At 41.9% G+C, this 27,318-nt stretch overlaps 1 protein-coding gene across 1 annotated transcript in view; it reads right to left on the reverse strand.

The window, feature by feature from the left end:
* Positions 1-27,318, reverse strand: part of LOC142696293 (DNA-dependent protein kinase catalytic subunit-like) — a gene marked incomplete at its 5' end in the record, with an annotated part of 326,262 nt that overhangs the window by 217,820 nt on the left and 81,124 nt on the right. The window contains 3 exons of the mRNA XM_075847621.1: positions 2,562-2,648; positions 4,169-4,328; positions 6,263-6,378. Of these exons, the coding sequence (XP_075703736.1) occupies positions 2,562-2,648; positions 4,169-4,328; positions 6,263-6,378 (363 nt within the window). The remainder of the gene's footprint in view (positions 1-2,561; positions 2,649-4,168; positions 4,329-6,262; positions 6,379-27,318) is intronic.

A 27,318-nucleotide genomic window follows, 5' to 3' on the forward strand; every position in this document is an offset into this window, starting at 1 on the left:
TGTGCCCTGGTTATATGCTGATTCTAGACAAATATCGTTATAAACACTGAGATATATGTATCATAATGACTCAGTGTTTTTTGTTTAATACATTTTTTAATTTTCACGGTGGGGCTTATGTCACAGTGGTGTGTTACCCCTGTTTTTAAAACAAGTTACTATTAAAAGGTATATTTTACTCAGTTATAACAGCAAGATATCAACAAAGTAAAATATATAAACGTATAAAAGTAAATAAAATCCATTTAAGAGGATTTACACCCTAAACATAAAAATGGTAGTAAGCCAGTATAAAAAGAAATGGAGCAAATACTATAAAACGGAAGACAAATGGTCCGCTCTGTAGATATTTTCCATCAATAACAAAGTGACTGCATTACTATCATTTGTTGAGAATCGGATTCAAAAGTGATAAACAATATAGCTGTACTTCCTGTTGTCTCATGTGCAAAAATGGCCGTCGTGACAAAGCATAAATATGCCAATCTCTCTGTAAGGCTTCATGCACACAACAATGTGATTTTCAGTCCACAATCCATAACCGTATTTGCGCTCCACATTGTGGCCCATATAGCTCTGTGTGAGGTTCCGTGTCAAGGACCGAGTTTTAAAAAAAACAGTTCTTCTAGGGGAGAACTCAATCCGAAGTATGCAGACTCCAAATAAAAAAACAAACAAACCTCAATATACTGCTGTGTATATGTGTATTTGCATATATACACATACTATTAATAATATATATATATACATACACACTACCGTTCAAAAGTTTAGGGTCACTTATAAATTTCCTTATTTTTGAAAGAAAAGCACAGTTTTTTTCAATGAAGATAACATTAAATTAATCAGAAATACACTCTATACATTGTTAATGTGCTAAATGACTATTCTAGCTGCAAACGTCTGGTTTTTAATGCAATATCTACATAGGTGTATAGAGGTCCATTTCCAGCAACCATCACTCCAGTGTTCTAATGGTACATTGTGTTTGCCAACTGTGTTAGAAGGCTAATGGAAGATTAGAAAACACTTGAAAACCCTTGTGCAATTATGTTAGCACCGCTGTAAACAGTTTTGCTGTTTAGAGGAGCTATAAAACTGACCTTCCTTTGAGCTAGTTGAGAATCTGGAGAATTACATTTGTGGGTTCAATTAAACGCTCAAAATGGCTAGAAAAAGAGAGCTTTCATGTGAAACTCGACAGTCTATTCTTGTTCTTAGAAATGAAGGCTATTCCATGCGAGAAATTGCCAAGAAACTGAAGATTTCCTACAACGGTGTGTACTACTCCCTTCAGGGGACAGCACACACAGGCTCTAACCAGAGTAGAAAGAAAAGTGGGAGGCCCCGCTGCACAACTGAGCAACAAGACAAGTACATTAGAGTCTCTAGTTTGAGAAATAGACGCCTCACAGGTCCTCAACTGGCAGCTTCATTAAATAGTACCCGCAAAACGCCAGTGTCAACGTCTACAGTGAAGAGGCGACTCCGGGATGCTGGCCTTCAGGGCAGAGTGGCAAAGAAAAAGCCATATCTGAAACTGGCTAATAAAAGGAAAAGATTAATATGGGCAAAAGCACACAGACATTGGACAGAGGAAGATTGGAAAAAAGTGTTATGGACAGACGAATCGAAGTTTGAGGTGTTTGGATCACAGAGAAGAACATTTGTGAGACACAGAACTGAAAAGATGCTGGAAGAGTGCCTGACGCCATCTGTCAAGCATGGTGGAGGTAATGCGATGGTCTGGGGTTGCTTTGGTGCTGGTAAAGTGGGAGATTTGTACAAGGTAAAAGGGATTTTGAATAAGGAAGGCTATCACTCCATTTTGCAATGCCATGCCATACCCTGTGGACAGCGCTTGATTGGAGCCAATTTCATCCTACAACAGGACAATGACCTAAAGCAGACCTCCAAATTATGCAAGAACTATTTAGGGAAGAAGCAGGCAGCTGGTATTCTATCTGTAATGGAGTGGCCAGCGCAGTCACCAGATCTCAATCACATAGAGCTGTTGTGGGAGCAGCTTGACCGTATGGGACGCAAGAAGTGCCCATCAAGCCAATCCAACTTGTGGGAGGGCCTTCTGGAAGCATGGGGTGAAATTTCTACCGATTACCTCAGCAAATTAACAGCTAGAATGCCAAAGGTCTGCAATGCTGTAATTGCTGCAAATGGAGCATTCTTTGACAAAAGCAAAATTTGAAGGAGAAAATTATTATTTCAAATAAAAATCATTATTTCTAACCTTGTCAACGTCTTGACTATATTTTCTAGTCATTTTGCAACTCATTTGATAAATAGAAGTGTGAGTTTTCATGGAAAACACAAAATTGTCTGGGTGACCCCAAACTTTTGAACGGTAGTGTATATTTTATTTTATTTTTTATTGCGGTGGTGTGCATGATCCTATTGAAATGCATTAGCACATATTAGTTATTCATGTGAACGGATCCCAAATACGATCTTGGGCATTAGGCTTTACTTCTAAATGCACATTTTTATTTTGGGTGGAACCCTTTTTAACAATACTACTACTACTTGAAACATTAGCACCTTACCTCTTTCCCAAATTTCAGGAACAAAGCAAAGCAAGAAAATTTTTCAGAATTTTGCAGACATTTGCCAGTACTTTTCGGACTGACACCCTAAAAGTAAAAAAAAAATAAAAAATTTGACATATCAAAAATTTGATTTCAACATTGGAAAAAAAACCTGCATTACCACCAAAACTAGGAAGAAAGATTTGTGGGTAATACTCCAGGATTCATATAATCTAGCAAACTGGACCATAAACATGTGAGTAAAAGCATTTGACAAGAGAAGATTCCTATGCTGTTCAAGTTTCATGGTTCACATAATTTTTTCAAAACGTAGGTAAACCTAACCAAAATTTAAGGCCTCCATCACACATTTTTTTAGTGTTTTAAAACTTTGAAGTTTGCACAGCAGCAAAGGTATAAACTCCCCCACTGCTCATAAGACAGACAAGTATAAATACTAAAGCTTTATTAGGCTGAGACCAAGTGCTCCTCCTGTAATAACCGCAGAGCCGAAAACCGCATTGCAAAATCCATAGTAAAGGATTTTACCAAGCATTTTTCACAACAAGTAAAAACCACATAAAAATCACTTCAAAACCGCAGTAAAAACGCAATCAAAACACCCTGTGGAATTACAGCACTTTTTTGGCTGTAGGCATGTATCTTAAAATCTCTGTTCGCCCTCCTAGCAGGTCCTGGTCCTCCGCCATCTTGGATGAGACAGTGTGTTCTATTGCCTTATCTTTATCTGAACTTGGCGTTTTTTCTTCTCAATAATAATCCTTTCTCCATTCCTTTAATTGTTGAGCTTTGTGGGCCTAATAAAACTATAATATAAAAGAGTTCGCGCCCGCCATCTTTGCAGGGGATTTTTTTTTTTTTACAAGCAATGTTTTATTTACGTTGTCAGCAGTTTTGAGGCCTCAAAGTTTCAGACTGATTCCTTTTCATGACCGGATGAGTGGGCAGTGGCTTAGTGAGCTGAATAAAGCTTTAGTTATCATTCCTGTCACCTGTCCTACCAGTAGCGGGGGATTTAACCCCTTCGTTTCTGTGCTGCTGCTGGGACTACAAGAAAGGATAGCGTAAATTAATCCTCTATTTTTACTTAGTGTCATTTTGTATATGTGTTTTTTTTCTGGTGTTTTTGAAGTACTATAGAGAAGCCTATGAAAAAAAAAGGCCAGAAAAGAAACCATAGCTAGATAATGCAGTATTTTGAAACCAAATAGCCACTGACCCTAAAAACGCTACAAAAACACCACAAACCAAAATACTATGTATGTAGGTGTTCTTATATTTTACTATAAACTTTAAAGGAACATCTGGCCACAGCATTTTGGGCAAAAAATAATGCAGCAAAAACACCTCCAATATACAATTGTGTGAATCCAGTCTAATAGTTTATTCTGGATTTATATGTATAGTCATTCTAAATCGTCATCAGTTATTTATAAGCTTCAACTTTGTACACATCAATCATAATATCCAGCTGGAGGCTGCTACAAACCAATCATTTAGTTGGATAGTAAAGCAATAGCTTGAGAAATGATGACACTGAACATAAGATTATGGTAAAACATAAAAAAATATTTTAAATATTATATATCTCTAGTAATGCTTACCTCAAAATATTTTAATTTCTTTGCATTTCTCATTACAATAGACAACAGCCTGTAAAAGCCGCTGATCAGAGGTAGCCGTGTGGACTTTAAAACTAACTCATAGCCAAACACATAAACCCAAGGCTCAAAGAATTCCACGTGTTTAATTGGTATTATTTCACTTTAAAGAAAAACAAATACAAATGTTAACGTTTACATTTAGTGTTATAAGTACAGTACATTACTAAATTTACAACCAAAATAGGCTTAAAATCAACAAATGGGTTCTAAATCCTATACAGACAAATATTAACACTTAAAACATATTTTATCTTAAATAATTAGATAACTTACTTAAGCCTTCTTTCATATCAATCAGAGCAAAGTTTTCAATATTTGCTTTCCTTTGGACTTAAAGGGTATCTGTCACCATACTATACTGCCCTCTTTAAAGGCAACATACTACGGAGACAGGTCCACTCTACTAATAGATATTTTGCCATTTGGCTAACAGTACCTAACAATGAATACAGCGGACTCATAGTTATGAGTCCACTATATTCATGGGAGAAGTGCTCCTCCCAAATCTCTCACCAATGGCTGACAGGCAGCATAGTATGGTAAAACACCCACTTTAATACTAATTGTACTAGTAAAATTTACTCGAGTACATACTCTTAGGGAGAGTGAACATACAGTGGAAAAGAGATCTGCCACAGATTTTTTTGCGTTGCAAAGGGTGACGTACACGGCAAAAGTACAAAATAAATCCACCATAGAATAGGAATGATAAGGATTTAGAAATCAACAACGGAAAAGTCTGCTGAAAGCGAATGGTGTTTTAAACAATCCATTCAAATATATTGTACCATATACTGTGCTGTGGATTTGTCTCTGTGTGATTTGGGTCTGCTTCTGGAATGTTCTAAGGGGAATAAAAGTTGACTGCAGTCCAGACCACTAGAAAGGTTACTTTGCATCAGGGCCTATAATGAACACAGTAAGTCTGTGTCTTAAGACGGTTTAGGGAAAGGTGCCTGGTAAAGAATACCATCAATTATATAGAAGAACAGGATTTTACAATATAATCATTGTTCTATATAACTTAAGCAGATTATGCTGCTAAATAGAAGCACGGAGCGGCCACAGTCTGTGCTGTGGACTGCTTATTACTTTGCAGTAGGAGCTAGTGTTATGCTCCTTCTCCTAGGCTCCCGTGGAATGTAATGTGACGCGCTGTCTCCTACGACACAATTACGAGCAGCCCGGTGCATGGACTGCGGCTGGTCCATGCTGCTACTTAGAAGCTGTACCCACTAAACAAGTTATAGAGAAAAACCGTTATTTAACAAAACCCTGCACTAAAATAGTTTTTTTTATTTTATTAATAATTGGAGGCACACTTTAACAGATAAAAAAAAATCCTGGTCTTTTTGCATTTATATGTAACTAATGTTTATTCATGTGTTATCACCGGAGTGTGGCTTATTCCATAGGTGGTAGTCTAAAACAACAGACATTTTAATTTTCGGATTTCTGAAATGTAAATTTAGTACTGCTTGGCGTCGTATACAATAATGTCTTATAAGTATGTGGGCCTGAAATAATCAGCACCTTATGGGGCTGTCTTATGGGGCTGTCTTAGTCTTAGTCTGAAGCTCGCAGGAGTAAGATGCGAAAACTTTACTAAGAGGCGCACAACTCTGTAAATCTGTTGGTTCATGGGTAGCCCACCCTTCCCACTAAGCCCCACACACGTACGTTCGTTCGTTCGTCCCAAGCGGCGGGGAAAAAAGCTGCAAAATATTGCACAAATATGTAGTGTGCCCTAAACTGAAACATTTTAAAGCCATAATCCTGGCATAATGCCGTAACCCACATGAGCCTATTTGGTTAAATGGACCAAATGCAAACATACTACAGTATGTACAGTGCTACAAAATATGTATAAAAAAAAATATTCACTGACACTGCAGCCTAGTAAGCTCAATGATTATTCTAGCAAGTCAATAATTAGAAACCTGTAAAAGTATAATTACAAATCAGAAACAGCATTTTACATAGCAATTATGGGGTAATTCTAGTGCTTTCTAAACCAGTCTACATAATATTCACCTGCAGAAGTCAACAAGATTAACAAATGCTGTAAAATCTTTTGGCTTGGTAGGATAGAGGTGAGCCGCAGGGTCCGATGTTGCAATTACCAAATAGCTTAGTTGATCGTCATCAACCTAGAATTGATAAAATAAAATTGTAGTTATAACGAACAATTATGGACTTGTTTTTCAGCAAAAATAACGGATTAGTGTTTTTGTTTTTCACAAACATTTTACCTTGAAAAAATGGCAAACAAATTAACAGATTAGCCAACAAAGCACAATAATAACTGCTCTGATCAGACATTCAGGACTCTTCTTTCAGCAGTGACTGACTGGTTACCATGGACCTGTATGTAAAAACGACAGCCAACTATCTGCTTTGACCTCTTTAGGACCAATTCATTTTTAGACTTTAGCACCATACAGATTTTTTTTTAACATTTTCAGCCCAGCAATCCAGAACGAATAACTTATTTTTGCATCAACATGGGGTCCTGGATTTTTAATGGACAAGTAATTTCTACAAGTAACATTTTGGGGTAAGTATATTTTAGCCTTAGACAGTCGTTAAGATCTGTAGTTTTATCTTCTTCTGTAAAGGTCTATATTTGTTTCAAACGGTCTATTGTCACAGCCAGGTATTTACAGATATTTACACAGGTAAGCTCTTCTTAGATCGTCTGCAATCAGTAAATCTTTCCCTGGACAGTAGTAGACATCAAAATCATATTTATAAAGTCTTAAAAGAATGCACGGTACTTTTATTTTGGACATTAAGTGATTTCTTTGTAATGCTCCCTAAAGGTTTGTGATCAGAATGCCCCATTACTTGTCGACCATACGTAGGTGTACTGGTGGAACTTCTCTAAGGCTGGTTTCACACACACACACACACACGCACACGCACACACACACACACACACACACACACACACACACACACTCTCAGCGTTTTGCTGCATTTTTTATGGCGTTCTTGTTAACGATTTGTGGTGCTTTTTTAGCGCAGCCAGATGTTATATTAACCCCTCAGAGACACAGCCAGTTTTGGCCTTGTGGACACAGCCTATTATTTTCAAATCTGACATGTGTCACTTTATGTAGTAATAACGTTGGAATGCTTTTAACTTATCCAAGCAATTCTGAGAATGTTTTCTCGTGACATATTGTACTTTATGTTAGTGAAAAAATGTGATCGATAAATTCAATATTTGTGAAAAACGCCCAAATTTTGAAAACCGATAGGAATACCACACAAAATAATTACTAGTTAACATTTTGTGGGCCTCCTTTTTTATTAGATTATTTTTTAGGCACCATGTCAGGTTTGAAGAGATCTTGAGGTGCCAAAACAGTGGAAACTGCCACCAAAAAAAACCCATCATTTTGGAAAGTACGCCCCCAAGGAATTAATCTAGGGGTATAGTGAGCATTTTGAACCCACAGGTTTTTTGCTAAATTTCTTTGAATTAAGCTGTAAAAATGAAAGTCTACATTTTTTCCAATAAAATATACAATTGTTTAAATTTTTACAAGGAATAAAGGAGAGAAAGCACCCCAACATTTGTAAATCAATTTCTCCCGAGTAAAACAATACCCCTTATGTGGTCCTAAACGGCTGTTTGGACAAAGGGCAGGGCTCAGATAGGAAAGAGCGCCATTTGGCTTTTGGAGGTCAAATTTGGCAGGAATGGCTTGCAGAGGCCAGGCATTTGCAAAGTCCCTGAAGGTTATAATCAGTGGAAACTGTTAATCCCCTAAAAGTGACCCCATTTTGGAAACTACACCCCTTATAGAAATGATCTAGGGGTATTGCAAGCATTTTGACCACACAGGTTTTTAGCAGAAATTATGGGAATTAGGCCGGGAAAACGAAAATCTGAATTTTTTCAAAGAAAATGTAGGTTTAGCTAATTTTTTTTCATTTCCACAAAGACTAAAGGAGAAAAAGCAATTTCTCCCGAGTAAAACAATACCCCATAAATACTCCTAAATGGCTGTTTGGACACAGGCTCAGAAGAAGAGATATATAAAAATAAGATTCCCATAAAACATAGGTTTAGCTTAGTTTTCTCATTTTCACAAGATCTAAAGGAGAAAAAGCACCCCAAAATTTGTGAAGCAATCTCTTCTGAGCACGTCAATAACCAATATGTGGTCCTAAACGGCTGTTTGGGCACACGGTAGGGCTCAGAATGGAAGGAGCATTTTTTTTGCTGTGCAGATTTAGCTGGATTGGTTTTCAGGGGCCATGTCACATTGGCAACCCCCCTGAGGTACTAAAACAGCAGAAACCCCCTAAAAATGACCCAATTTTAGAAACTACACCCCTTGGGGCATCTCCAGCTAAAGGTAAAAATAAGTAGTAGTGATTTTTTTTTTGTGGGGGGGGGGGGGTTTCTGGTATTTTAACTTGTAATTGTGGGGGCATATGTAAACTGTGCGGAGTGCATCAGGGTATAATAAGGTGGTATAAAAAAAAAAAAAAGGGTACATGAATAATAAAATTAATAATTCATAGATGTGTGGTACACTTTGAAACACTCCTTTATGCACAGGCCAGGTGGCACACTGATAAGTGGTGTCCCTTCTTATCCCCCTTCTGGAATACACTCTGCATAATTTTGGTTCATTCCCTTCTTTGCAGTTTGGGGAACGATGCCGGGAAAGTGCTGCCCTGGTACAATACGAGCACCCTCGCTTCCAGCAGATGTGCTTGATCCCTCTCCTTCCTGGTTTCCAAATAGAAGTGCCTTGATAACCACCTCTTGAAACTGAAGGAATGTCCCTCTCTGGCCTGCACATTGGTATAGCACATAAGCGTTATACAATGGCATCTGTACAATGTGAACGGCCACTTTTTTGTACCTCGCCTTGTCCTCCCCGCATTGCACTATACGGCTTCAGCACTTGATATGAAAGATCAACCCCTCCCATGTATTTATTATATCCCAGGATGCAATCTGGCTTGGGGGGGGGTCACTGTAATGGTACCTCGTACAGGGACAGGGGTGCTCCTGTTCCCATGTATTGTGGTCAAGAGAAGGATATCCCACTTGTGCTTGTACTTGACAAACAACATGTTCTCGCTGCATATTGCTCTGCTCTCTCCCCTTCTGAGACTTTGGCCAAGCAGTGTTTTAGGGAGGCCTCTCTGGTTTTTGCGCATGGTGCAACATGCTGCAGTATTTCTGGTGGAGAGGCACTTAAATAGTGGGATGCTGGGGTAGAAGTTATCCACCTAAATGTGATAACCCTGGTCCAGGAGTAGGTGCACTATTTTCCTACTAACTCCCAGGACAAGGGGGAATTCTAGAGGTACAATCCTGGAGTCCTTCCCTTCATAAACCAGAAACCCGTGGGTGTACCCTGAGCTGCTCTCACACAGCTTGTAAATTTTTATCCCATACCTCGCCCTCTTACTTGGCAGGTATTGGAAGAATATTAGCCTCCCCTTTAAATGTACAAGGGACTCGTCTATTGAAATGTTCTTTTCGGGGGTGTACACTTCTTGAAATTTGGTGCTAAAATTATGAATGACTGGCCTAATTTTAAATAGGCGAGCATATGTGGGGTCATCACGGGGTGGGCACTATGCATTATCATTAGAATGCAAAAACATTGAAATCACTTCAAAGAGAGTCCGGTTCATGGCCATGCGGTAAATTGGGGTGGTGTACAAAACATCTGTACTCCAGCCCTGCCTAATATTTGGCTTCTTCACTAGCCCCATATGCAGCACCAGGCCCCAAAACTTCCTCATACCTGATGCATCTACAGGCATCCACCTGAGGGGTCTGGCATTTGATGACGTGGGGTCCTGGGTAATAAATTCCTGGGCATATAAATTGGTGTGGGCCACCATTAAATTCACAAATTCCTCACTGAAAAAAAATCTTAAAAAAATCCTATTTCTGTGAGGCCTTCAGTCTCCAAATTAATTCCTGAGTTGCCCATGAAATCAGGTATCGGAGGCTCATAATTTACGGGGGCTGGGTTCCACATGAGCTCAGTAATTTGGGGGGTTTCCTCAGCCGATGCTCTGGGGCGCCTTTGCGGGGCTTCCTCATCACCGGATGATGAGGAGGAGGAGGACAAGATGTTTGGGGCAAATTCCTCTTTTCCCTCGCTGGCAGAATCCGTGTCAGAGGCCAGGAGGGTGTATGCCTCCTCTGCTTAATAGACCCTTTGGAATGATGGACACATTTTTATTAGGGGGGGGGTGTAGTGCTTCAACACATGTAATACTCAATTTATTTTTACACAGGGGGTTGTGTGTGTTGTGCATTTACACATGTACAAAATAAAAAAAATTTGGAGAATAAAACACTGAATAAACTTCAGTTAAAATATATGGCAATATAAAAAACGGCAAAAAGTTCTGACTTCCTGACACTAACAAATTATCCCTAACTGTAGTATAAAAAATATAGTACACAAACTATAAAGCTAAACTATGTAAAAGTTAGTGAATGAGCTTCAGTAAAAACCAAACTGAAAGTCCATCAGTAACGGACGCTAATCCTGTAACGCTATTTATTAGTAAAAAACTGTAGTAAAAAAATTACTACAGTAAATGTAGACAAACTACAGTGTGGGCCATTTATATGGATACACCTAAATAAAAATGGGAATGGTTGGTGATATTAACTTCCTGTTTGTGGCACATTAGTATATGGGAGGGGGGAAACTTTTTAAGCTGGGTGTTGACCATGGCGGCCATTTTGAAGTCGGACATTTTGTATCCAACTTTCGTTTTTTCAATGGGAAGAGGGTCATGTGACACATCAAACTTATCGAGAATTTCACAAGAAAAACAATGGTGTGCTTGGTTTTAACGTTACTTTATTCTTTCATGAGTTATTTACAAGTTTCTGACCACTTATATAATGTGTTCAAAGTACTGCCCATTGTGTTGGATTGTCAATGCAACCCTCTTCACACTCTGATAGCAACACCGCAGAAGAAATGCTAGCACAGGCTTCCAGTATCCGTAGTTTCAGTTGCTGCACATCTCGTATCTTCACAGCATAGACAATTGCCTTCAGATGACCCCAAAGATAAAAGTTCTATGGGGGTCAGATCGGGAGACCTAGGGGGCCAGTCAACTGGCCCACGACGACCAATCCACTTTCCAGGAAACTGTTCATCTAGGAATGCTCGGACCTGACACCCATAATGTGGTGGTGCACCATCTTGCTGGAAAAACTCAGGGAACATGCCAGCTTCAGTGCATAAAGAGGGAAACACATCATCATGTAGCAATTTCAGATATCCCGTGGCCTTGAGTTTCCATTAATGAAGAATGGCCCCACTATCTTTGTACCCCATATACCACACCATCAATTTTTGTGTTCCAACAGTCTTGGAGGGATCTATCCAATGTGGGTTAGTGTCAGACCAATAGCGGTGGTTTTGTTTGTTAACTTCACCATTCACATAAAAGTTTGCCTCATCACTGAACAAAATGTTCTGTGTAAACTGAGGGTCCTGTTCCAATTTTTGTTTTGCCCATTCTGCAAATTCAGTGCGCCGATCTGGGTCATCCTCATCGAGATGCTGCAGCAGCTGGAGTTTGTAAGGGTGCCATTTGTCAGTAGCTAATATCCGCCGAAGGGATGTTCGACTGATGCCATTCTCCAGTGACATGCGGCGAGTGCTACGCTGTGGGCTCTTGCTGAATGAAGCTAGGACAGCCACTGATGTTTCTTCATTAGTGACAGTTTTCATGCGTCCGCATTTGGGCAAATCCAACACTGAACCAGTTTTACGAAACTTGGCAAGCAGTTTGCAAACTGTAGCATGGGAGATGGGTGGTTTCGTAGGGTGTCTTGCATTGAAATCTGATGCAATGACCTGGGTACTGCGTTCACCAGCCATCAACACAATTTCTATCCGCTCCTCACGTGTTAACCTCTGCGACATGTCAATGGCTGTAAACAAAGAGAAGCTTGTAAATAATTCATGAAAGAATAAAGTAACGTTAAAACCAAGCACACCATTGTTTTTCTTGTGAAATTCTCGATAAGTTTGATGTGTCACATGACCCTCTTCCAATTGAAAAAACGAAAGTATACAAAATGGCCGACTTCAAAATGGCCGCCGTGGTCAACACCCAGCTTGAAAACTTTCCCCCCTCCCATATACTAATGTGCCAAAAACACGAAGTTAATATCACCAACCATTCCCATTTTATTTAGGTGTATCCATATAAATGGCCCACCCTGTATAAAGCTACACTATGTAAAATTTAGTGAACGAACTTCAGTAAAAAAACGAAACTGAACGTCCGTCACTGATGCAAAATCTGTAGTGCTAAAAATACTGTAGGATAAAAATTATACTGCAGTAAATTTAGACTAAAACTATAAAGCTGCACCTATGTAAAATTTTGTGAACGAACTTCAGTAAAAACCAAACTTAATATCGGTAACTGACACGAACCCTGTAACGCTACGGTATCACTAACGGACGCTAACAAAAAAACTGTAGTATAAAAAATATACTGCAGTAAATTTCCACTAACTCCCTACCTAAGCAGGTACTAGCTACACCCAGCTATATATAAAAAAAATTCACTTTCATTTTTTTTTTTTACAGCTTCATAAAAGGCCAAAAAAAAACAAATTGCCACTGAGGCAGATTATAGACTTAGCACTCAGTGGCCGCCGGGCGCACACAAAAAGATGGTGCTGTAAAAATAGGTTCAAAATAAAAATATCTGTGCCAAAAAATTATCACAAACGCCGATCAGTGATGGTGGTAACTGATCAGTGCTCAACGGCTGCAGGGCACACACACGGAGATGGTGCTGTTAGAAAAATGAAAAGCAAAAATAAACTAGCCTAAAAAAAATTACAACAGATGCTGATCAGTGATGGCGGTCACTGATCAGCACTCAGTTGCCGCAGGGCGCGCACACACACAGTGCAGAGGAAAAATTGATAAGTCCTGTGGCAAAAATTTAGCACAGTGGCCACGCGGTGGTCACTGATCAGCGCTCAGTGGCCTCAGGACAGGGGAGGGGTGGGGGACAGGGAAATTTAGGGACAGATCACAGTGCTGCTGGTAAAAAAAAAAAAACATCAGCAGCACAGTTGATGATGATGAGGATGATGATGACGACGACGACAGCAGGATGAAGGAGACGGGGATCGCCAGCAACAGAGGCCACAATAATGGTCAGTATGGTTCACAGTAGGTATGCACCAGCTCCGCTCACCATTCCTAACCGGAATGAGACGGGCAGAGCTGGGTGCAGGGCGTTTAAAAAAACACCCGGGGGCGTGGCCAGCTGCTGATGTGAGAGGACGTGTGTGGTGATAGCTCCGGGCCAGCATCCTGTCTAACATCCTCCTGACGGTGCTGTAATCCTTGAATTCAGCCAAAATTGCTTACCTGCTGCGTCGGAAGGGAAGGACATCTTCCAGGAAAAAGATGAGCCCGCCTAAAGCGATGGACGCGGCGGAAAAGCTAAAATCATATGCCCGCGTGGTGATCCAAGATGGCGCTGGCGGGAGTTCTGCTGCGCAGGCCACGGCGGTGGCTGGGACATCAACCCCTGCTCCCTCGGAACAGGATGCAGGTATCACGCTGCAGGAGGCATCGGATAAGCTGCTGACAGCCATCCTCGAGACACGTACGACACTAATGGCTAAGATCGATGAGGTGAGAGTGGACGTGGGCCTATTGAGGCAGGATCTGCAAAATGTGCGAGAGAGAGTCACTGAGACGGAGGGCAGGATTTCAACCTTGGAAGACCTTACTGCTAACATGCCGGCGGCTATTCAAGATCTGCACCGTAAAGTTGATTTGTGGCGCCAAAAAGCCGACGATTTAGAAAACAGATCGTGTCGCAATAATCTCCGCATTGTGGGATTGCCGGAGAGGGCAGAGGGGCAGAGGCCTGGAGAATTCGTGGAAAAATGGCTGAGGGAGATCTTTCCAGCTGCCTCCTTCTCGTTGGCGTATGCGGTGGAAAGGGCGCACAGGGTTCCAGCACGGTTACCAGTTCCGGGTGCTCCCCCAAGACCACTGCTTGCTCGAATGTTGAATTGCAAAGATCGGGACACGGTTCTGTTGGAAGCTCGGAAGGCAGGCGGGATTCGTTTTGAAAATGCCTCTGTGTCCATATATCCGGACTTTTCTCCTGATTTGCAGCGACAGAGGGCGTCATATGTCCCTATCAAGCGCCGACTCCGGGACCTGCAGATTCCATATTCGATGGCCTATCCGGCTAGATTGCGGGTTGTGGATGGAGATCGAGCCATATTTTTTACGGATGCAACTGAGGCGGAAGAATGGCTTACGAGAAAGCATAGGCGATCCCCTCGACGCTGATCGCTGTGCAGGCTGGGAGGTTATTGCCGACATATGGAACTCATGGATACCCCATATTGCTGGTATTACAGAAGTTCCAGTTGAAAGTATCCTTATATGATAATGATGTGATGTTGTAACATGTTATCTACAAGCTGCTATGTGGGGCATGAGGTCCGTGTTATAAGCTGGGTAGTTTAGTCCTCATAATCTCATCCTTATGTGTTCTGAATAAGAGAGATGGGGGACCTTTAACACGAGTCGGGTTTTAAAATGTTTTATAATATCTGGTGGATGGGATGCTGGTCGGGAGAAATGCTATACCTATACAGATAGTGTATTTGCGGCAGAAATACGCTAGCCGTAGAAACTACCCCCTAGAGTATTGGCTACAAAGGTTTGCTCCTGTTGAGCGATGTCTGTTCTTGATTTTGTTATGAAGGAAACTGAGTCAACTCACATTGCTGCAGAAATTAGCATAAATATTGTACACCTACGGGACATAGTGGGAACTGCAGACGGGTTCGGGACAATTGTCACTCAGGGGCTTGTGGGTAGGATCCTGGGCTACGGCGCTCCAATATGTGTTAACAGTACGAAATGGCAGGATTACGGATAATGTCCTGGAATGTCCGGGGAATGGGGTCTCCTGAAAAGAGGCATATGATATTCGCTGCTATGCGGAGACAGCGTCCACATTTAACGTGTCTACAGGAAACACACATGACACCTGATACTGTGAGGAGTTTGAGTATGCCCTGGGTGCAGTGGGTGGTACATGCCTCACACACCTCGTACTCTAGAGGGGTGGCCATCCTAGTGCATGTTGAGCTCCATTGGAAACTGCTACAATCCAACATGGATCCTGAGATGCGGTACATTTTTCTACATGCGGTTCTTGATGAATGTCCATATGTGATCCTGGGGGTGTATAATCCTCCACCAGCCTCACTGGCAATAATCCAGGAAGCCGTCCGATTTGTGTCAGCATACCCGGGGGCCCGGGTGATTATGATGGGGGATCTTAACTTGGCTATGGACCCTGGTATAGATAGATTTCAGGGGAATGGGAGTAGAGGTCCTGGAAGCCCCTCTCAGTTAAGTCTCCTTGTAAAGGAAATGGGATGGATTGATCTGTGGAGAGCGACACACAGAGGGATCAGAGAGTACACATGCCACACCCCACAATACAATGCGCTGTCCAGAATTAATTATATATTTGGTTCGCCTGCGGTTTTCCAGGAGGTAGACTCTGTGGATCACCTACCGAGGGGGATCTCGGATCACAGCCCGATCTTGCGAACATTGAAAAGGCCACAGGCAGGCAGAAGGGGTATGGGTAAAATACACCCGTTTTGGCTTCAGCTTATTCAGCAAAATGATCGTATATCGGATCAGCTATCAATCTTTATAGAAGCGCATGCTCAGATGGGAAATCGGTCGCTGGTGTGGGATACCCTCAAGGCCTATTTGAGGGGATGTCTCCGATCCTCCATATCCTATGTAAAACGAGCTTCCGCCCTTCAGGAGGAGGACTTCGCATATAAATGGTCACAGGCGGAAGGGGCATTTGTTCAGGATCCCACACCGGCTAACCGGAATGCCTGGCTGGATTTGGGTAGACAGTATCTACAGGTCTTGAGGGATAAGACTTCGCGTAGTCTATTCTTTAGCAAACAATCTCATTTTGAATTGGGAAATCAATCGGGTAAAATTCTGGCTCATATGGTTCGGAACAGTTCTAGATCCCCCCCGGTGATGGGTATAGTGGGGCCTGGCGATAGAACCTACACATCCTCGAGGGAGGTTCTTGAGCAATTCACACAGTTTTATGATCAGTTGTATGCTTCAAAAGCAGATTATGGGATGGATGAGATGGAGAAGTATTTGGATGGAATATAGTTTCCTACATTGACAGTCGAGCGGGTGGCAATGCTTGATGCTCCATTTACGGTAGACGAGATTTTGGAGGGGATGGCGTCTATGGCTAAGGGGAAAGCCTCAGGGCCGGATGGTATCCCCCTTGAGGTATATCTACAGTATGGGGAGCTGCTGGCCCCCCAATTGCTGGCCCTGTTTGAACATAGCTATCGGAGCTCTGCTCTTCCGGAATCCATGTGTGACGCCACCATAATTGTATTGCTGAAACCCGGCAAAAATCCAGATGAATGTGGTTCATATAGACCGATCTCATTGCTGACAGTGGATTACAAAATCTTGACTAAGATGCTAGCTAATAGGCTATGCAGAGTGATAAAGGAGATCATCCATTCAGACCAGTGTTGCTTTATACCCGGCAAGTCCACCTCAGAGAATATTAGACGGGTACAGGTGGTGACGCAGATTGGATGGGAGGAGCAGCAGGACTGGGCTGTGGCATCTCTGGATGCGGCAAAGGCATTCGACTCAGTAGAATGGCCTTATCTGCTGGCAGTGCTGCGAAGATTTGGGTTTGGGGATGGATTCATTAATTGGGTTTCCTTGTTGTATAAATCTCCACGAGCGCAGGTGTTGGTGAATGGGGCCCTGTCCCCTACCTTTGGCCTCCATAGGGGCACGAGGCAGGGGTGTCCACTCTCGCCACTTCTCTTCGCATTGGCCATTGAACCATTGGCTCTTAACATCAGGAGGGACCCCGCATATATGGGAATTAGAATAGGGGACAGAGAGGACCAGATAGGGTTATATGCGGATGACATGGCGTTGTTTATGGCGAACCCCAACGCCACACTTCCTAGGGCCATATTCCTCATTAACGTTTTTGGAAGGTACTCCGGGTTACTAATTAATTGGTCCAAATCGTACCTGATGCCTTTGAGGCAGGATGACTGTGGATGGGGCACCCAGTTCTGCGGACTGCCAGTAAGACCAGAGTTCAAGTACTTGGGGATCAATATTGCTAGGGACAGCTCTAGATCGTACGGGTTAAATGTAGCGCCCTTGGTCACATACCTAAGGGATAAAATACAGGTGTGGAAAGGTCTGCCTTTGTCAGTGGCAGGACGCGTTAATCTGTTAAAAATGATAGTATTGCCGAAGTTTTTGTATGTGTTGGAGCACATGGATGTGTTGGTGCCTAAAAGCTTCTTTAAAATAATAAACTCGCTGTTCGCGCCGTTTGTATGGGGGGGGGGAGATCTAAACTCATGCTTTCGATTCTACAAAGACCTAAAGATGAGGCCGGGGCTGCTGTTTTTTTATATTACTTGGCGGGTCAGCTCAGGTACTTGACTTCTTGGGTCTCCCCCCCCCCCCCAACGACAAATGCGGAGTGTCATTTGGCCCGGGTGTTGGGCCTGAAAACCCTGTGGCCGATATTGGACCGCATGATTTTAGACAGCGCTCCCTGTTACCCTTGCATAAGTTAGCCAGACGAGTCTGGCAACAGGCTAAAGATCTACTGGGGTTTGTGGGGGGGGGGGGGTGGCGGAGAGTCCGTTGTGGGATAAACCGAGTTTTTCCCATCTGCATGGGATGGTGGGGAAACATTACTGGTCCTCTAGAGAGGTAGCTGTTCTATCACAACTGTTAACGGAGGAAGGGTCGGTCATGACGGTGAGTGAGATTCGGGCAGCTTTCAATATACCACCGGGGGATGAATTATATTGCATACAGCTCCATCATGCTCTATTAGCACAATTCCCACTGAACTCTGCGACATACTCTAGCTGTGACTTGGTGGCGAGTTTGAACACGCCGTTTACACGTGGAGTCGTTTCTCAAATTTATTCTTTTCTACTGGAGGCTAAAATGCGAATGGAGCCCCTTGTGGCTGAGGATAGGTGGCGAGCACTAATTCCACAACTCACAGCGGAGGAATGGAGGGAGGCCAAGGATTCCCACTTGCTGGTTTCACCAGCTGCAAACAATAAACTAGTGCAACTGTTCATCATCCACCAATGTTATTTGACGCCCATAAGGTTACATCGTATGGGAAGGATGGCATCCTCACAATGTCATAGGTGTGGAGAGATGCGGGCCGATTTTATTCACCTAATGTGGGGTTGTCACTGTATTCTTAGCTTTTGGGAGGAGGTGGTTGCATTATTGACGGCAGTGCTGGGGAGGACGATACCTTGCAGGCCAGAGGTGTGTTTGCTGGGACTGCTCTCTGAGGAAAGTCCTCTCATATATTGACCATTGCTCCTCCGAGAATCACTATTTATGGCAAGGAAGGCGGTGGCCATGAGATGGATGGCGGATAGGGCACCGACAGTAGCACAATGGCGTAAATTGGTCAATGACATACTTCCATTTGAGAAAATAGTGTATAAACACCGGGGGAAAACCGGCTAAATTCGATTTGATCTGGAGTGGTTGGTGCTCATCGAATCTCACTCACTGTACAGTCCAAGGGCTATCAGCTGCTCTGATTCAAGCTCGGGGTGGGAGCGGGTAAAGGACTCGGGTGGAGGACACATCCAGGTGCTCTTTTTTATGCCGTACGAGATGGTGGGTGCGGTATTGCAGAATATCGAAATGGGGGCACATTCCTACTTTCATGATGTACTGGATTAAAAGTTTTGTTAGAATGATTTGATCAACATGTATTATGTATATGTGGTCTTCGAACCACGGTCTAACATCATGGGTACCTGCGAGTATTCCCTATGTATTGATTCTTCTGACATATGTACTATAGATTGTATACTGTTATCCTGATGTATGTGATGGTTTGACTGACAGTTACTTTCAATAAAACGAGTTTTAAAAAAAAAAACACCCGCAATGACTACGATTGGTCGGTCTGTGCAGACCGACCATTTACAGTGATCAGGTAGGGGGTGACTGCTTCCACCGGCCAGTGAGTGCAAGGCAGGTATTTGTGCTGTTCTAGACAGCACCAACCACTGTGCCCTGTGGCACAGTGATAAGTATATGCCAAAAAAAGCTGAGATTGGCAGGACAACCGGCCAATCGCAGCGATCGCCGATGCAGTGGGGCCGTGTGTTCCCCCTCGGCGATGAGTAAAGATGGCCTGCTGTCACGGACAGGAGCCACCTTTACTCGGTCACCGTGTCCTTACACACTGTGACCGCTTAACGATCCAACGTAACTGTACGTTGGTTTGCGTTAAGACCTTGGCAACAGCAACGTAACAGTACGTTGCATATCACCAAGGGGTTAAAGTCTATAGCAAACCATCAAAAGCACTCCACACAAGGGTTTTGGTTTGTGGCATTTTTGAAGCAATTATGCTCAGTGGCGTTTATTTTACGCAGCATGCTCTGGGTATGGCGTTTTTCCCAAATGCTTCTCTATAGGACTTCAAAAATGCCAGAAAAAAAGCACCAAAATGACACCAAAAGAAAAATGCCAAAAAAAGCCAGTAAAACTCCATAAAAAACGCATGTTAAATTTGAAAACTGCTAGCATTTTTAGAAGCGTTTTTTTATGCAGTTTAAAGCACCAAAAAAAGTGTCTGTGTGTGTGTGTGTGTGTGTGTGTGTGTGTGTGTGTGTGTGTGTGAGTGAAGGAGGCCTAAACCAAATACTACAGCTAGTAGTTCCTTCTCAACGTGAGCATATCACTGTTCTGTAAGGGTATGTTCACACGCAATGTTTTCCGACGTAATTCGGGCGTTTTATGCCTCGAATTACGCCTGAAAAACTGGCTCCATTACGCCTACAAACATCTGCCCATTGCTTGCAATGGGTGTTCTGTTCCCACGAGCCTTAGTTTTACACGTCGCTATCAAGATACAGCACGTAAAATGACAGCTCGTCAAAAGAAGAGTTTTTCATTGACTCCATTGAAAAACAGCTCCAAAAATGGCCGTAACATACGCCGCGAAAAAAGAGAGTTGCTACAAAAAACGTCTGAAAATCAGGAGCTGTTTTCGCCTGAAAACAGCTCCGTATTTTCAGACGTTTTTAGTCACTGCATGTGAACATGCCCTTCGGCTCTGCTTGAAAATGTAATTGGCTGTTTATTTTGTATTAATGGGTTTTCATGTCCTGTTTTTGAGGCATCGTGCTTCTACACCATGTAGTACAAGTCAGATAGTGCAAGCTTTCCATTATGTCTCTTCTGGGCAAATCCTGCAGTTCCTCTTTAAATGGTTGAATTAAAGCTACAAGCACCCTTCTTGTAGGTCATAGCATGTTATAAATTTATCTTCCAGGCACCTATCACCTATAAATAAATCAACATACTCTTGTATTTATAGACTAAAAATCCAAATTGCGCTCTTCCTTTTGTTTAGGATTATATTCTTCTTTACATCTATCCAAGAATGGTATCATCTTCTGATCATGATCCTTTGTTGCAGATTTCAGATCTTCACCTACTCTAATTATTAGTATATCTGCTATTTTTACTCCAGCAAGGCTTTCCGAGGCTTATATCAATTTCTGCTGAAAAAACTCTGGAGCAGGTCTTTATCCCACGGGAATACTCAACCATTTAAAAGCATTCAAATCGAGAAGAAAATTCTGTCAATGATCTTGATTCTTTATCCAGTTCCACATGACAGAATCCATTTTCACATCACATACAGAACATAAATATCTTGTGTGGTAGGGATTGGATACTTATTTCTTTTCAGAGACTGGTTCAATGGCTTAGAATTAATACATTTCCTGGCCTCCTGATTCATTGAGTTGAACTTGTATCTCTCCAAAGTCTTATTCTTCTTGGGGTCAGAATATTTATTAAATACCTATAATAAACGTCTGCCAGGGCCAGACTGTCTGCGCGGTTTGTGATAAAGGTCTGGGATATTTCTCTGCCTTTTTCTCCCAATTAAGTGATAAAACAACTTTAGGGTATGTGCACACAGTTTTTCGCAGGAAGAAAAATCTTCCTGCACATTTGCCAAGTTTTTCGGCCGCAGAGCGCCACGGGCAAGATCGCCATGTAAACCTCGTTCTCTGCATCCCATTCATGTCAATAGGAGGTAAGAGACGGAAACACGGGAGGAAAGCACATGACGCTTTTTTTTCCCTGCGAGCGTTTACCGCTCGCGGAATCGCTAAGGTTTAGTTGGCTTGTTTATTTTTATGTTTTTACAGAGTTCACTGAGGGGGTTAAACAACATTGTATTGTAAGTCTGGACTTTTACGGACGCAGCAATAACAGCTATGTAAACTTTTTTTTAAAAAAAACATTACTTAGGGGAAAATATGCGAAATGGGGGGGGGGGGGTTTCAAACCAGTTTTTCTTACATTAAAAAATAACTTTATTTAACACCTCCACGGCTGCCATACGGCTATATACGTTCCAACTGCTGATGCCCCGTGCACATGCCTCTTATTTAGTCGTTGTCACGTATTTAGACGTCGACTTCCTAGAGCGGGTTTAATGAGTGCAGTGTGAGCAGAGCTGCACTTTCATGTCGGCCAGGGCTTTGAGAGCCCCGGAATATACCCCCAGAACCCCAGGTAGGTAGCGCAAAACACTCTGTAGATAGCGCCAACTGAGCTCCTTCCAGCATCGGAATCCCCGGCCAGCACCCTGGCTGAGGATTCCACTCCTAGAGGGAGCCCCCGCCATCTCTCCATCCCCGCTGTAGATAGCATCCTACCCCCCACTGTTCATAGCTCCACCTGAACTCCCTCTAGGAGCGGAATCCCCTGCGTCAGATCGCGGTGGCCAGGGATTCCGCTTCTAGAGAGAGCCCCTAACGTCACTGTCCATATATGGACAGTGACGTCAGGGGCTACTACTGGAGCGGAATCCCCGCTCTGGCAGCGGATTCTGCTTTCAGAGTTAACCCCTAAAGTACCTGTCCATATATGGACAGACATCAGGGGCAGCGTGTAGGAGCGGAACCCACGGCCAGAGGGATTCCTCTTCGACAGGGAGCTACAGTGGTGCTATTTACAGGAAGTGGGTGCCATTATGGGGGGGTGGCACTATCTGCAGAGAGATGTTGCTAAATACAAGGAGGCTGTTGCTATCTACAGGGGGTGGCACTATCTACAGGTGGCGTTGTGCTATCTACAGCGGGTGCTATATACAGGGGGTGTGGCACTATCTACATGGGTACTGGCATTATATTGGTATTATCTACAGGGGACAGTGGCGCTATCTACATGGGCACTGTGTGTGGCACTATGTGGCCACAATCTAAAGGGAGAACTGTGGCACTATTTACAGTGGGCACTGGCACTATCCATGTGGGCAATGTAGCACTATCTACAGTGGTATTGTGTCACTATCTACATGGGCACGGTGGTATTTTCAGGGGGTTGGGACAAAAAAAACCCTAACAATTAAAATTCATCCATTTTTTTAAACATCCATGAAAAATGGATGGCAAATGGCGGTTAAAAATGGTCAGACAGCCGGGAAATGGATTCAAATTTTGACACACATTGATGCAAAATAGCCATGAAAAACTGACTGTTGATCCGTTGTTGACGGACATTTTTTTCTCTGTCGTGTGAATATAGGCCTCTTCACTCTTCTCCCCTCACAGCGATCCAGGGTGACGGAGAGAGAAGGAGACTAATTGTTACAGAGCTGTACAGTGTATGTATATATATATATATATATATATATATATATATATATATATATATATATATATACACATACATATATATATATATATATATATATACATATATATACACACACACACACATAGAAATATAATATAGATAAGTATATATAAAAATTACAAACACGGATTCAAAGTAAAAATAGTTGTGATTTTCAAAGCTGTTTCAAAGATATCGCTTAAAGAAGTGCATATCAAAAATTTTAAATGTGACCTGGACACAGGGGCATCAATGACCCTTGGTCATGAAAGGGTTAAACTGTATTTTACTTTTTTTTTTTTTTTTACACTATTCCCCCCCAAGGGGACTTGAACCAGCGATCACTTGAATGACATATGGCACTACTAATTTATTGCAGCATATCGCTATACTGATAGTCCCCTATAAAGCCCTGCCGGAAGCTGTAGTCGTGTCGACCCGCATAAAAAAGTTAACATTCAATTTATGGCGCACGGTGAATGACCAAAAAAATAAATAAATCCAGAATGGCTTGTTTTTGATAATTTCCTTTTCCAAAAAATAAATAAATAAAGTGACCAAAAAGTTGCACGTGTCCCAAAATGGTACCAATAAAATCTACAGCTTGTCTCACAAAAAATAAGCCCTCACACAGCTCCATCAACCGAAAAATGAAAAAAGTTATGGCACTAGTAATGCTGTGATGAAAAAACACGCCGATGTGCAGGCCGTACGGGAACATTCTTCAGTTTTAGGGCCCTAGTATTTAGGAACTAGGAAGGGAAGGAATATAGATCTGCTGGAAGCGAAGGTACCTATGAACCTATAATTATACCAGGGCAACACTTTCCGAGCAAAATTTCCTAAATTACAAAGGAGGAAAAGTCCCCAAAAGGTGCAGTGTTACATATGGGGGATAAGAAAGAATACAGTTTATCAGTGCGACACTGGCCTGTGCATAAAGGATTGCTTCACAGCATACCACATATATATGGATAATTGTATTTGCCACATTATTATGTCCTGATGTACACCGCACAGATTACATATGCCCCCACATTATAAACTGAAATACCAGTAAAATACAAACAGAACTACTACCAAGCAAAATTCACGCTCCAAATATTGCTCCTTTCATTCTAAGCCCTACAGTGTACCCAAACAGAAGTTTATGTCCAAATGTATGGCATGATCATACCCGGAAGAACCCACTTAACAATTTAAGGGGTAAGATTCTCCAGTGGCACAAGTTGGGCACAACATATTGAGCGGTGAAATGGCATATCAGTGGAAATATTGAAATTCTCACTTTGCATCATCCACTGCGTATTAGTTTCTGAAAACACCTGTGGGGTCTAAATGCTCACTGCACCACTTGATAAATGCCTTTAGGGGTGTAGTTTCTTAAATGGGGTTATTTATTTTTTTTGGGTACATCAGGGGTTTTGCAAATGCGCCATGGCGTCCACAAACTATTCCAGCAAAATCTACGCTTCAAAAGTCAAATACCACTCCTTTTCTTCTGAACCCTCCCATATATCCAAACAGCAGTTTATAGCCACATAAGGGGTATTATCGTACACGGGAGACATTGCCTTACAGATGTTGGGGTGCTTTTTCTTCTTTATTTCTTGTGAAAATGCTAATCTAAAACTACATCTTATTGGAATAAAAAACATTTTCATTTCATTTAATTCTAATTAATTCAGCAAAAAACCTTTGGGGTCAAAATTCTCACTATACCTAGATGATTCCTCAATGGGTGCAGTTTCCCAAATGGAGTCACTTTTAGGGTGTTGCCACTGTACTAATATTAGAGGGGCTCAGCAAATGCGACATGGCGCCCAGAAACCATTCGAAAAGCCAAATGGCGCGCCTTCCTTTCTGAGCCCTACCGTGTGTCCCAACAGTTGTTGATGACCGCATATGGGGTATTGCTGTATTCGGGAGAAATTGCTTTACAAATATAGGGGTGCTTTTTTTCTTTTAGTTCTTGTGGAAACTAAAAAATTTTGTTAAATCTACGTTTTATTGGAAAAAAATGTTGATTTTTCACTGCGTATTTCTAATAATTTCTACAAAAAACCTAATGGACCGAAATGCTCACTATACCCCTAGATAATTTCTGTGAGGGGTGTAGTTTGCCAAATGGGTTCACTTCTGGGTGATTTCCACTGTTTTGGCCCCTCAGGGGCTTTTAAAATGCAACATGTCCTCCACAAACCATTCCAGCAAAATTTGAGCTCCAAAAGCCAAATGGTGCTCCTTCCCTTCAGAGCCCTGCCGTGTGTCCCAACAGCTGTTGATGACCACATGTGGGGTATTGCTGTACTCGGGACAAATTGTTTTACAAACGTAGGGGTGCTTTTTCTCCTTGTGGAAATGTAAAAAAAATCTACATTTTATTGGAAAAAAGTTAATCTATGAACCACCTGTGGGGTCAAAATTCTCACTACACCCCTAGATAAATTCTTTGTGGGGTGGACTTTCCAAAATGGGGTATTTTTGGGGATGGTTCCTTTGTTTTGGTACCACGAGATCTTTTCAAACCGGACATGGTGCCTAAAATATAATCTAATAAAAGAAAACCCTAAAATCCACTAGGTGCTCCTTTGCTTTCGAGGCCAGTGCTTCAGTCCATTAGCACACTAGGGCCACAGGTGGGATATTTAAAAAAAAAAAATGCAGAATCAGGCTTATACATTTTTTGTTGTATTTCTCTGGTAAAACCTTCTGTGTTACAGAATTTTTTTATTAAAAATGAATTCCTGTGAAACGCTTAAAGGGTTAAAAGAAACTTTCCTAATGCTGTGTTAAATACTTAGAGGGGTGCAGTTTAAAAAATGGGATGATTTATAGGGATTTGTAAAGTATGGGCCCCTCAAAGCCACTTCAGAACTGAAGTGGTTCCTGAAAAAATAGCCTTTTGAAATTTTCTTGAAAATCTGAGAAATTTCTGCTAAAGTTATAAGCCTTGTAACATCCTAGAAAAATAAAAGAATGTTCAAAAACTATGCCAATCTAAAGTAGACAATTTTGTATGGTATAACTATCCTTCTAACAAGCAGATGCATTTAAAATTTATAAAAATGCAGATTTTTTTGGCAATTTTTCCACAATTAAATGCTGAACGTATCAACCAAATTTTACCACTAACATAAAGTCCAATGTCTGACGAGAAAACAATTTCAGAATTGCTTGAATAGGTGAAAGCATTTCAAAGTTATTACCACATAAAGTGACATATCAGATTTGAAAAATGAGGCTCTGTCTGGAAGGTCAAAACTGGCCCAGTGGGAAGGGGGTTAAAATAGGATGCAACAGAACACAAATATGATAGTCTCACCTTTTTTGTCTTGTTTATGAACAGGGTCCATATGGATCCTGTTTTTTGTACAATAGAAGTCAATGGCAACAGGATAGTCAATTTTTATCATCTCGAAAGAAAAATGCAAAAAAAAACAAACAAAAAGTACCTTTCAACAGCATGCAAAAGCGTGTAGTGAAATCAGCCTTATTCATAAATATTATTTTATTTCATTTTAAACACTGGACCTCACCATAGTTCGTAGTCCATGCCAAACAAAGGTAAAAACAAAAAGTACCTCAATTTATGCGAAATGTGTCTCCTGAACCAAGTATAGCATTAAAGTAAGCACAAAAGGTTATGTTGTCAAAGAAAAGATTGGTGCAGCCAGAGAAAGGCCTCCTATGCAGAGTAGAAGTCCTTGTGAGAAGGGTAGTCCGTTTCTAAAAAGCAGTAGGAGGAAGAAAAACCTACAAGGAGAAGCAACAGATTTTAAAAACAAATCTTGGTCCCGGGTGAAAACAGAACCAGATAACCATAAAGTAAGAGTCCAGGAGGAACCGCATATTGGGCAGGACCTGTGTTCCCAATGAATTCAATGAGAAAGATTTTACGTTGAGTACAAAAATCTAATTTTCTCTATATCATCATTGGGGGACACGGCCCCATAGGATGTCCTAAAGCAGTCCCAGAGGGTGAAAAAATAAAAGAGCTGCCATGCAACCCACCTAGCGCACTGTAGCTTGAAGTATCTTGTGATCAAGGTTGGCATCAGAGGCAAACATGGTATGAAGCTGGTAGAATTTGGTGAAGTATGCACCAAAACCCAGGTGGCAGCCTTGTAAAACCTGAAAGGCTGATGCCACATGAAATCGGCAACCTGCATGGAATGGGAAGTCCCCTGAAAAAGGAAGTACTTTGCGCTTGGACCGGCAAGATTACATGATCACAGACTAAAAACAGCAAGCACTGGTCTCCTT

The sequence above is a fragment of the Rhinoderma darwinii genome (assembly GCF_050947455.1).
Source record: "Rhinoderma darwinii isolate aRhiDar2 chromosome 5 unlocalized genomic scaffold, aRhiDar2.hap1 SUPER_5_unloc_50, whole genome shotgun sequence".
NCBI classification, from domain to species: Eukaryota; Metazoa; Chordata; class Amphibia; order Anura; family Rhinodermatidae; genus Rhinoderma; species Rhinoderma darwinii.